At 46.3% G+C, this 14,214-nt stretch overlaps 1 protein-coding gene across 1 annotated transcript in view; it reads left to right on the forward strand.

Annotated features, from left to right (window-relative positions):
• The first annotated feature begins 12,540 nt into the window (after nt 1–12,540).
• The window catches only part of psmb4 (proteasome 20S subunit beta 4), a 9,868-nt gene continuing 8,194 nt past the window's right edge, over nt 12,541–14,214 (forward strand). The window contains exon 1 of the mRNA XM_079368017.1: nt 12,541–12,706. Within this exon, the coding sequence (XP_079224143.1) occupies nt 12,573–12,706 (134 nt within the window). The 5' untranslated portion in view covers nt 12,541–12,572. The remainder of the gene's footprint in view (nt 12,707–14,214) is intronic.

Raw genomic sequence — 14,214 nt, forward strand, 5'->3', positions numbered from 1 at the left:
CCCTAACCCTAACCCAACCCTAACCCTAACCCTAACCCTAACCCTAACCCTAACCCCTAACCCTAACCCTAACCCTAACCCTAACCCTAACCCTAACTTTCATCACATAGCCACCATCCTGAAAAAACTCACCCCATGTCACAACACCACACAGGTCATCTTATCAGCCGGACTCAACAACTGTCTTTCAGAACACGACCCCACCACATTCACCAAACAGTTACAGACAATGTGGAGGACCAGCCAGACCACCTTCCCCAACGCCACCATCTACATCCCTGTAATAAACTTCTCACCCAGACTGGACTCACACAAACGGACACTCCTCACCAAACTCAACGACACCATCACTGCCAAATACAACTTTATTCCAGACATCAACTCACAACTCTTCCGGACTGGCACAGACAATATACACTGGACCTCTGACACGGCCGGGATGTTGTTCAGGTACTGGAAGGAACAGTTAAACTTATAACTGGGGATAACTGTCATACCACACCTCCCCATCAGTCCAACATCACCAACCTCTGTGCCGTTTTCTCCCTCACAGCTGCACAGCTGGAGTTACTAGAAAAAGGACTCACCTTCATTCCCACACCCAACCCACCCACCCGGCCGGAGCTCAGGGGGGACCTGCACACCTTCCACAGGAGGCTGAAACTCCTGGATCACTTCCAGGGGGGGCAGAGGCGGGACCCCGTGCTGTTCACTGGGCCGTCCCACTGGTCACCAAACACGGACACACTCTCACCTGCTATTTCACAACTCATCCATAAAAACAACCAAGCACTCACACATTGGCGCCCCCTGCCACATAGAACGCACAACATTAGTCAGGAACACAAACGCATCATCAGAACATTGGGTAATCACAAACACATAGTCATTAAGCCAGCAGATAAGGGGGGCCAAATAGTTATTCAGGATAGGGACAATTACATTTTAGAAGCACATAGACAGTTAAACAACAACACATATTACCAACTACTGACACACCCACTACAATTAGAGACACAGACACTAGTTAGAAAGATTACAGAAACACTCTACAGACAAAAATTCATCAATTTCAAACAGAAACAATATCTGGACGGTCCCAGTGAGCCCAGGCCCCGCCTCTTCTACCTGCTCCCCAAGATCCACAAGCCTCCTGACACCTGGACGGTCCCCTCGGTGGTTCCGGTCGGCCGCCCCATTGTCAGCGACTGCAACTCCGAAACATACACCATCACAGAATACATCGACCACTTCATCAATCCACTTTCCAAACTGCACCCCAGCTACATCAAGGACACCTACCATTTTGTTAATAAAATAAAACACCTTCAGGTACCCGGTCACACCTTCCTGTTTTCCATAGATATAGATTCCCTTTACACTAACATAGAAACTCCACTTGGTTTAGCTGCAATAAAACACCTCTTCAACAAACACCCAGACCCATCCAGACCCGACAGCCACCTCCTACAACTCCTGCACATCACCCTCACCCGCAACGACTTCACTTTTAATAATCAGCACTACCTCCAGCTGTGCGGTTGTGCGATGGGCCGGAAATATGCGCCAGCCTACGCAGACATTTATCTGGCCCACTGGGAGGAAACGGCCTTCGCCACACTCACCACCAAACCCCTCCTGTATTTCCGGTACCTGGACGACATCTTCGGCCTCTGGGACGGCACACATCAGGATTTCACCACCTTCCTGGACACCCTCAACACACACCACCCCAAAATAACACTCAAACACAACATTTCCACATCTGCAATAGAATTTTTGGACACCTGTGTCTTCTTCCGTGCCTCTAGTGACCAGTCCAAAACACTGGCCACCAAAGTACATTTCAAAGACACGGACCGCCACGCACTCCTTCACAAGTCGAGCTATCACCCCAGGCACACGTACAGAGGTCTGATAAAATCCCAGCTGATACGCTTCCGCAGAATCTGCACCTTCCCGGAGCATGTGGAGGAGGCCACCAGCACCCTCTTTAGTGCGCTGAGGCCCAGGGGTTACTCGAGACGCTTCCTCAGAACCATCAGGGCGGAGGTTGGCCGGACCTTTCAGGACAGATATAACAATCCCAGCGCCCGGCCGCCCGGTCCTACTCTCGTCCCCTTAGTAACCACTTATTCAGAGAACCTAAAGAGGTTATTTTCAACTCTCAGGTCTAATTTTGAGGGGGCGAGGGAGGGCTGTGGCGTGCTGGGCGACTGCCGGCTGATCTCCGCCCATCGCAGGAATAAAAACTTGAAAGACTTTCTGGTTCATACAGATTTTAATAAAAATAACCAAGACAGGGAAGCGTCTCGAGGCTCGGACATTGGTTTTATCCGTCTCCCCCACATTTTTAACCCCTATGCCAGAGTCGGTATCAACCCGTGGCAGGCCTTAAAACCCACAACAACTAATGCAGTATATGCCATAAGATGTAAGGCCTGCCACAGACTCTATGTGGGGGAGACTAGAAACGACATCACCGCGCGCATTAGACAGCATTTTTATCATATTAATAGCGGGAATGGCACCACTGTCTTGTATGCACATTTTAAACTCCACGGCCAACACAATGTGCAGAGCATGGGCCTGGAGAGCAACAGGGACTGGACCACTGTCCAGAGACGAGCGGCGGAAAGGAAATGGATCCACCTCTTAAAAACAATAGAACCTACCGGTCTTAATGAGAAATATTAGGGTGGATCCATTTCCTTCTTTTTTAATATAGCTTTTAGTGGGTTTTAGAAAATACTGACCCCCTGACCTCCCGGGGCCTCTCTTACAGGTTTTAACAGGCCGACCCTCTGCGGGCCGGGCCACCCTCCTTCTTTTAATCTTTAGCTTTTATTTTTCAAATATTGATTTTATAGCCCACTCCTCCTCTATGGGATCTTAATTTATTTATGTTTTACCTTAAATTGTCTTATGCATGTTTTAAACCCCCCCCCCCCCTTTTTTTAATTATGTCTATTCATTGAATTTTAAAATGTATCCAGCACTTATTGCATGTATGTTTGTTTAGCACTTTTAGATCCCTATGAGGAGATTTTGGACCCTTTAAAATCTTATTTTAGCCGACTTTTGATTTCTAAATTAGATTATTTATCCTTTAAATTAATTTATGAGGTAGAACCTGCCTGCGGAGGGCGCGCCTCGAAACACTTTTTAACAAATAACAAAAACCTTTTTTAAAGACACCTTGCCCTGTTTTATGACATTTTATTGGACCTCTCCTTGTCTTATACTTGTTTACTTTCTTATCCTCCTTTAACTTAATCAACAAAGATCCTATTATTTTATGAACTGCATTAAGATGTTTTAACAAGTGTAAATAAAGATGTATATATGTTTCTACAATTTTACTAACCCATGTATTTTTATGAGTGTGGTTTTAATGTGAATTTAAGCACTTATTTTATTTATGCACTTTTTTACATTTATTAACTAACCTTTTATCAATTTTAACACTTATTCTTTTATTTTGTAGATACATTTATACTTAACTTTCGCCAGGCCTTTTAATTCAGTTCAGGGCACTTATAAATAGGATCTTTATTTTATCTGTTTTAAATTATTTATTTTATTTATTTAGCTTTTAATTTTCTCTTTCTTAATTTCTAGGACAATGAAAGTCATTCAGCTCCTTGGTGTTTTTATCGGAGGTCCTGGGACGGGGTAGGTTTTAGCCAGCTACAGAGCTCCGCCGACCTCTCCTGCGCGGTGGTCCGGTTACCTTTTTAATTAAAACCAAATTTTAGAGTGTCTTAAGAGGGTCTTAATGAAAACCTTTTGGTTTTTAAGGAGGGTTTTAATTGCAAAGTTTTAATTACTTATTAAAACTGTTGGTCCCCCCGAGAGCCCGTGCCCCCCGTAGCGTCCTCCAGAGGACGCTGCGCTTTTACCCAGACCTAACCCTAACCCTAACCCTAACCTTAACCCTTCCCCTATCCCTAACCCTAACCCTTCCCCTATCCCTAACCCTAACCCTAACCCTAACCCCTAACCCCTAACCCTAACCTTAACCCTTCCCCTATCCCTAACCCTAACCCTAACCCTTCCCCTATCCCTAACCCTAACCCTAACCCTTCCCCTATCCCTAACCCTAACCCTAACCCGATCCCAAACCCCAACCCTAACCCTAACCCTAACCCGATCCCAAACCCCAACCCTAACCCTAACCCCTAACCCCTAACCCTAACCCTAACCCGATCCCAAACCCCAACCCTAACACGCCCGTGCCTCCAGCTCTCACGTACGAGACCTGCCTGACCCTCAAATGTCCACCTAATCTAAATAACAATAAATAATAAAACAATACTTACCATACCTGGAAAATAAACATTATTAACATAAATATACACCCTATTAACAATACTTACCTTTACCTGAAAAATAAATGTTAATTTACACCCTAAATAACAAAATACTCACGTCCATCTATAAAAACTACATAAACTCATCAAATACAAACACCAAAATTTGAAAAAAGCACATCAAAACAAACAACACATAGTCAAAAATTATTTACAACTACAATTTTAATAAAATATAATAAATATAACCACAAAAAACAATTATTAAAAATCCTGCTCTCCCATTGGCTGATATTCAAATTCAAATTCGAAGGATGCAGAGCAGGACTCTCTGACTGTGTGTCTGCGAGGGAGGGGCCTGAGCAGAGGTACTGAGGGGAGATACACACGTCTCTCCTCACTCTCTCTTCGCCCTTCGACCAGAGCAGACGTCTCACTAGGAGCAGACACACACACACGTCAGTTAGAGAATATAGGAGAAATAGCTTTTATTTTGTTTTGTTTTAAACAGGCTGCCTGAAGAAGACCCAGATTCGGGTCGAAACGTTGCAACAAAGCCTGTTATTTAGTTTATCTTTTTCACAACTCTTTTATTTTACAACCCAAATTGTGGTTTTATTTTATTTTCATTTTATTTTCAAAAAAAACAAAAAAAGACCAAAAAAAACAAAAATATATAGATTGATCCTAACACTTACCTGTACAGACATGAGGGGATACAGTGAGGACGCTGGCTGGACCGAGGTTCGCTACCGCCGTGGCCGGCTTGACCACCGCGGAGAGGTGCGAGCCTGGGCTTACAGCCGCAGCAGACGTCACTCTCCCCCGTACGGCCGCTCACGCTCTGGCCCGGGACAGAGGCCCTCCTACGCCTCTGTTACCCGTGGCAGGCGTGGCGAAGGCTTTCGCCAAACCTTTGACCAAGGCTACAAGCCACAATTTTTGGAAACCCGGGCTCCTTACGGACCTAGAACAAACAACACAAATAAACACAAGCAGTTCACGAAGACACAGTACAACAACAAGTACGTGAACAGCAACAGAAATACATACAACAACAGAAACACGTACAACAACAGAAATACATACAACAACAGAAACACATACAACAACAGGAACACGTACAACAACAGGAACACATACAACAACAGGAACACATACAACAACAGAAACACATACAACAACAGGAACACGTACAACAACAGGAACACATACAACAACAGAAATACATACAACAACAGAAACACATACAACAACAGAAACACGTACAACAACAGAAACATGTACAACAACAGAAACATGTACAACAACAGAAACACGTACGACAACAGAAACACATACAACAACAGGAACACATACAACAACAGGAACACGTACAACAACAGGAACACATACAACAACAGGAACACATACAACAACAGAAACACATACAACAACAGAAACACATACAACAACAGAAACACGTACAACAACAGAAACACGTACAACAACAGAAATACATACAACAACAGAAATACATACAACAACAGAAACACATACAACAACAGGAACACGTACGACAACAGGAACACATACAACAACAGGAACACGTACAGCAACAGAAACACGTACAACAACACGAATAGGAACAATCAACAACAGCGTGGCGAGGAGGAACGGTCGGACGACCCCGACTTTGTTGGGAAGGTGCGTGTGATACACACCATCATTAAAACTGTCCACCACCTGAAAAACGTGTCGGCGGACGAACCTCCCTCTGCCATCGCCAAAATGGGACAGTCGCTGGCTGACAACATCAAGCCAGCGGCCCCCACTCCTCACACGCAGGCACTGATAGAGGGGAACGCTAAGAATTGGGCCTTCACCACGGTCCTGATTCTTAGAGACCACTATCAGGGGGTCATGGAGCAGGAGGTGGGGAAACTCACCCACATGTCTGCACACCACTGGCGGAGGCCCTTTGAGGTGGCTTCATCCTGGGCCCGCAGAAACCTGGGTCGCCGCCTGGAGGAGGACACATTAAAGCAGACAGAGGCTCTGTTAGTGGCTGGGGTCCCACAGACCACAGACACACACACACCCACACTCACACAAGCACCCACACACACACCCACACTACCAACCACACACACACCCACACTTCCAACCACACACACACAGACACCCACACTCACAGCTCCAGTCACACAAACACCCTCACCTGCACCAACAGCGACTCAAACAGAGTGCGTGCCCCCCACCCTCATCATCCCCCCCGTCCCCCTCACCGTGACCCCTCCTCGGGACAACGTCATGGTCGTGAGGGCGGACATTGTCCCTCAGCGCCCGACTATGGTGACCTCCGTGGCCACCATGACGGAGCCTGCCCGGGGAGACTGGTCCCCGGTGATGGGAGAGGACACCCCCCTCCCCCCTGCTCCTCAGGAGACCTCACCTAAGGCCCAGAGGGCCGCACGCACTCCAGCCAGGGTCGACAGACCACCAAACCCCTGTGTGTTCGTGGGCATGGACGAAGACATTAGTCCGAGTCCTGCCCTCGTGCCACCTTCGGGCAGACTGAGGTCAGCTGTCCAAAAGAAGCTGAGTTTGGGGCCAAAAGCAGCAGCTCCTGAACAAACAGCACCACCTAAAAAATCACAAACACAAACACACACAGACAGCACTCCACAGACACCGACATGTAGACCAAGCAGACACATAAACACACGAAACAAGATGAAGGACTGGAACCTCAGTGTGACGAAAAAGTGGCTTATCATGGGAGACTCGAACGTCGCCCGGATCCCACCCTGCGACATCGAGGGGCTGCAGATCGATAGCTTCCCAGGGGCCACCTTCAGACACGCTGAGGCCATCCTCTCCAGGACCATCGTCTCCGCCACGGTGGAGAAGGTGATCCTGTCCTTCGGCCTGAACAACAGAGGCCAAAACATTCAGCAGACAACAATTAAACAGATGCAGGCAGCAGTGAGGGCTGCCACCAACAAATTTCCTCAGGCGGAGATTTGGGTGCCCTTAATTAATTATTCTGGGGCCCTGCCTGTCTCGGAGATGGATGCCCTCCTCCGCCTGAATGAGTACATCCAGAAAAATCAGAGACACATCCCCAAACTCCCCAACAGCTCCTTTAAAACAGTGGAGGACAAAATCCACTGGACGAAGGACACTGCTGGTCTCATGCTGCAGCATTGGGGCCAGCACTTAAACTAGAAATCCCCAGAAGCCTGCACGCACAGGAGGGGACTAAAAATGTTTTAGTTCTGGCCAAAAAATTCGAACCCACAACCCCACAATTGACCCTGCTTAACAGGGGACTAAATTTTATTCCCACAAAGGGCAGCAATAAGAACCTCATAGAAAAAAGTAGATTTGACTTACAGCAATATCACAGACAATTAAAATTAGCTTCACACTTCCAAAACAAACAACAAACAGAGCCCCCTAAATTCACCCCATCCTCCACGTGGACGCCCCCTGCTGGCACACTACCGCCAGAGCTCACTGCCCTCATCACAGCTGATGTCAGTCATTTTGATCAGCACTTCAGACTCAGCCACAATGAGCCAAACCTCAGCCCTGAGGAGGTGGCTGCTCTGGAGGAGCTGAAAAATAATAAAAATATTGTTATCAAGCCAGCTGATAAGGGCAGTGTGGTGGTCATTATGGACAGGGAACAGTATCTGTGGGAGGGGTATAGACAGCTTAACGATAAAAAATATTATTCTAAATTAGAGAAACCTATTTATCCGGACACAATTAAATTAATAGAAAAAATTATAGACAATCTTTACATTAAAAAATTTATTAACTTCAAACAAAAGACTTACCTGATGGGCACACCTGAACCCAGGCCCAGGCTGTTCTATATGCTCCCTAAAATACACAAAGATCCTGCAAAATGGAGTAGGCCGCACGAAATCCCTCCAGGCAGGCCTATTGTGTCGGACTGCAGCAGTGACACCTACAACACGGCTGAATACATCGACTTCTTCTTGAACCCCCTGTCGACCAAACATGAGAGCTACATTAAAGACACATATCATTTCGTTGAAATTATTAGGAGCCTCCACATCCCACATGACGCCATGTTATTTACTATTGACATTGACAGCCTGTATACTAATATTGACACACAGGAGGGCATACAGGCTGTCAAAAACACATTCTATAAATTCAAAAACAAAAAGAGGCCAGACAAAGAATTGATTCAGTTATTAGAGATTAATTTGACTAGGAATGATTTTGTTTTTAATGAGGATTTCTTCCTCCAAATTAAGGGCACGGCCATGGGGAAGAAATTTGCCCCGGCATACGCCAACATTTTCATGGCTGAGTGGGAGACATCAGCCCTGGCCTCCTGCCAAAAGAAACCCCTCCATTACCTCAGATATCTGGACGATATCTGGGGTGTCTGGCCCCACTCAGAGGAGGATTTCCAAGTTTTTTTACAGACCCTGAACACCCACAACCAGTCCATCACCCTCAAATCCACCACCAGCTACACCTCGGTCGACTTCCTGGACACCACCACCTACAAAGGAGCGGGGTTCAGGGAGACAGGCAGGCTGGATGTGAGGGTATTTTTTAAGGAGACAGACACTCACGCTCTGCTCTTTAGAACCAGCCACCATCCCAAGCACACCTTTGCTGGGCTGGTGAAATCTCAGCTCCTGAGGTTTCATAGGATTTGTAGTGACAAAGGGGATTTTAAGCAGGCCACAAAAACGCTGTTCTCAGCTCTGGCCACTAGAGGGTACCCTCGCTCCTTTTTAAGGAAAAGTCTCAAGACTTTTCTGGAGAAAAGGCCTGTACAGACCTCTCCAATCCTCCCCTTTGTCACTACATTTTCCCCGTCAACTGTGAAGCTTGTGAGGGTCATTAGGGGTCATTTCACCTCCTTTATGGCAGACACAAATGTGCTGCAGGAGAGGAGGATCATCGCAGCCTTTAGGAAAAATAGGAACCTGCAGTCCTATTTAGTGAAGGCAAAACTGTCGCCTTTGTTGACCTCTGCACCCAGAGGTCACGGGCAATTTTTTAAGCACCAAACATGGCTGCAAAACTCTCAAAATAAAACTATTTTTCAGTGTCAGCTGCGGGGAAGCCCTCTCACCAGGAATTGTGTGTACCTGATCACCTGTGCCACCTGTGGGGCAAAGTATGTGGGGGAGACGGGAAACACAATCCTGGTGAGGTTCACTCAGCATCGGCACAATGTTTTGAGGAAGAAGGAAACTCAGAGGCTGGTGGTGGGACACTATGTCCTCCACGGGTGGGACGCGGTCCGTGTCTCTGTCCTTGAGGCCAACCCCAGATGGAGCGTGGCCCAGAGGCGGAGGGCTGAACGTCTCTGGATTTTGGGACTGGGCACGCGACATCCCCACGGCCTCAATGAGAAGTAGGGCATGGTCTCTCTGGGGAGCTGTGATGGCCAGCGCACTGGATCGGGTCCCCTATCCCTAACCCTAACCCCTAACCCTAACCTTAACCCTTCCCCTATCCCTAACCCTAACCCTTCCCCTATCCCTAACCCTAACCCTAACCCTAACCCCTAACCCCTAACCCTAACCTTAACCCTTCCCCTATCCCTAACCCTAACCCTAACCCTTCCCCTATCCCTAACCCTAACCCTAACCCTTCCCCTATCCCTAACCCTAACCCTAACCCGATCCCAAACCCCAACCCTAACCCTAACCCTAACCCGATCCCAAACCCCAACCCTAACCCTAACCCCTAACCCCTAACCCTAACCCTAACCCGATCCCAAACCCCAACCCTAACCCTAACCCTAACCCTAACCCCCGTAGCGTCCTCCAGAGGACGCTGCGCTTTTACCCAGACCTAACCCTAACCCCTAACCCTAACCCTAACCCTAACCCTAACCCTATCCCCTAACCCTAACCCTAACCCTTCCCCTAACCCTAACCCTAACCCTAACCCTAACCCTTACCCTAACCCTAACCCTAACCCTGTACCCTTTCCTGCTGGAAAGTAGTGAATTTCAAACGGGGCCTTTTTACTTTCCATATAAATTTGAAGACTCATGAGTGAAGCTTTTGAAATGACCTGAGATGAAATTATGAGCTGAGGACTCAGTTCAGTCTTGTTTCATTCAGGTGTCTTGCGTCTTGTTTGAGCTTGTTTGTTTTTCTTTTTTTTTGCTGGTCGGATCACTTCTCTCAAGATACCAACCTTTTTGTGTTTTTATTTTTAAGCCACATGTAACTTCACATAATTTTTTTTTCTTTTTTCAAAGATTTATTTTTGGCCTTTTTTGCCTTTATTGTAGAGGGAGGACAGTGGATAGAGTTGGAAAGGGGGAGAGAGAGTGGGGAGAGACATGCGGGAAATGGCCACAGGCCGGACGCGAACGCGAATACATGGGGTCGCGCGCACTGCAGCTGCGCCACCGGCGACCCCACTTCACATCATTTTGTTCAGAATTTTCATTCATTATCTTTCCTTGACTTGACCTCACTGTGTTTGTCCAACAAGTTTTATTTCATGTTAGTTCATTTTGTAAGAGTTTAATTCATTTTTTAACCACTTAGAGTGGCTGAGATGGACACCCTGCGTCAGCTATGAGATGTCACTTCTACCGGACTATTGTGACAGTCATGCCGGCAGAACTTCTGTAGACCCAACACTACCTTTTAAACACGAGACCACGTTGGGAAGTTTGACTGAGCGCCATGAACGTAATGTCCTGTCACAGCTTCAACCTCCAGACAGAAAACCAGAGTAGATATTTCTTAATATAAAATCCTATAATCACATTTTCTTTAAATCATCACCAACCGTTTGGTGTTTCATTTGTTTCATATGACGCCACTATAAAATTAGAACCAAAACTATACGGTCTTGAAATAAAAGAAAGCTTAATCATTTATATTAATCTGCATTATTGTTCACCATTTCTGTAATAAATTCTCACTTTATAATTTTTTTAAGAACGTTGTCTGTATTAGTTACTGACTGAAGTGAAGAGAATTCAACCTTCTGATTATGAAACTGTTAATAATGATTAATAATAATTACTAATAGGACCACGGCCTCTTGTGGGGTGGTAAAAAGATGGATCCCTCCATTGCGTGTCGCCATGACTGTAGGATAAAGAAAAAAATAAAAACTTGATCTTCTGCAGGCTATCCATGGCGTTGGAGAAAGCCAGTTGTCGCCTAAAGGTGTAGCTGGAGTGCTTCAGGATAAGAGTACGGGGAATAGGCTGTACGCTGTCCCTGGGAGCACCTAGGCAGTGTGCGTTCATGATTTCAACAGGACCAATAGGAAACAGTTGTGGAACTGACCCCGTCCGGTACGCAAGAGCATAGGATGTCTGTGCATTTTCTGGGACACCATGCACGTGCACGTTGTCTGTATGCGACCTGTCCTCCAGGTAAGCAAGCTTTCCTCCAGTCTGGTTTGTTACTGAAGCACCGAGTATGCTCTCCACCTCCGCCAGGCGCGTCTCTTCCTTCTTCATGTGTTCAACACGTTTAGAAACATCGGCTTGCAAGGTAGCCATCTCGCCACAAAAAGACACAATTTAATCTGATCAATCTTAAAATCCTGGAGGACATTAAACAATGGTCTTGATTTTTGATTTCCCAAGTCCTGGTTCCAGCTCTGTTTGAAAGGGTAAACCTGCCTCTTCTGGTGTCTTCCCACAAGCCCTGAAAACAGCTGTCATCAAGCCACTAGTAAAAAAACAAGTCATAAATGAACAATTAAAATGATAAAAAGCAGTTTTCAACAGTTAAATAACTCCTTTTTTAAAAAATATTTTTCTTAGTTTAGTTAGTAATTAGTTTTCCATGACCAGTGTCACATTGTGGTCGTCAAATCAAATAGCTGAATTATACTTGTAATAATAATAACAACAAAAACAATACAAACAAATGATAAATGTAAATAATTAACAAAATTAAAAAATATTTTTTTAAATCGACATGCACCAGGAATTATTCCAATTTTCCAACAAAATCAATAATCAATGTGAAACGTTCCTGAAGCGTGGGCTCACCTGAGTTCCTCCAGTTTATCCTCATCATTTGTTTTGCAAACATTATTCTTGTTTAATTGAAGTTCTTCACAGTGAGTCCTTGTATGTATAAACCTGATTCTTATACACTCTATGATTCTGATTATTAGTGCAATCAGTCCTCCAGACGCCAGGCGGCGGTACAAATCTTCTCCGTGTCGTCAGACCAATAAGAACAAGCTGACGCTGTGTCGTCACTTCCTCATAATATTTTCAACATGGAGTCCAGCGGATTGAAGTTGAATTTCTGGGAGAACGGTCCGAAACCCGGACAGTTTTACTCCTTCTCTTCCGGAACCAGAACCATGAGCAGCGGGACGGGCTCATCCTGCGGACCCGTCCGACACACACTGTGAGTTTCCGGCTCGGACAGAACCGACAGATCGGTTTCGGTTTCAGTGCTGTGTCATCATGGAGAAGTGTTAGCTCACTATGCTAAGCTGCTCAGTTAGAACATTTATGTAAATACATTATAATATATGTATATAAAGATATATATTTATATAAATATATTTATGTCTCTCTGCAGTAACCTTTAACTTTATTTATAAAGAGACCACGTACAATATTAAACATAAATGTTGCCATTTGATGTTTCACCAGATTTAGCTCAGAGCTATTTTACATCTGCGGCCCCTCGGTACAACACACACACACACACTGAGCACACACACACACACTGAGCACACACACACACACTGAGCACACACACACACACTGAGCACACACACACACACACACTGAGCACACACACACACACTGAGCACACACACACACACACTGAGCACACACACACACACTGAGCACACACACACACACACTGAGCACACACACACACACTGAGCACACACACACACTGAGCACACACACACACGCACACACACACACACTGAGCACACACACACACACTGAGCACACACACACACACACACACACACTGAGCACACACACACACACACACACTGAGCACACACACACACTGAGCACACACACACACACACACACACACTGAGCACACACACTGAGCACACACACTGAGCACACACACTGAGCACACACACTGAGCACACACACACACACACTGAGCACACACACACACACTGAGCACACACACTGAGCACACACACACACACACTGAGCACACACACACACACACTGAGCACACACACACACACTGAGCACACACACACACACACTGAGCACACACACACACACTGAGCACACACACACACTGAGCACACACACACACGCACACACACACACACTGAGCACACACACACACACTGAGCACACACACACACACACACACACACTGAGCACACACACACACACACACACTGAGCACACACACACACTGAGCACACACACACACACACACACACACTGAGCACACACACTGAGCACACACACACACTGAGCACACACACACACACACTGAGCGCACACACACACACACACACACACACTGAGCACACACACACACACACTGAGCACACACACACACTGAGCACACACACACACACACACACTGAGCACACACACACACACGCACACACACACACTGAGCACACACACTGAGCACACACACACACACACACACACACACTGAGCACACACACACACACACTGAGCACACACACACACACACACGCACACACACACACTGAGCACACACACACACACTGAGCACACACACACACACACACACACACACTGAGCACACACACACACACTGAGCACACACACACACACACACACACACACACACACTGAGCACACACACACACACACTGAGCACACACACACACACTGAGCACACACACACACACTGAGCACACACACACACACTGAGCACACACA

The sequence above is a fragment of the Symphodus melops genome, assembly GCF_947650265.1.
Source record: "Symphodus melops genome assembly, chromosome: 18".
NCBI classification, from domain to species: domain Eukaryota; kingdom Metazoa; phylum Chordata; class Actinopteri; order Labriformes; family Labridae; genus Symphodus; species Symphodus melops.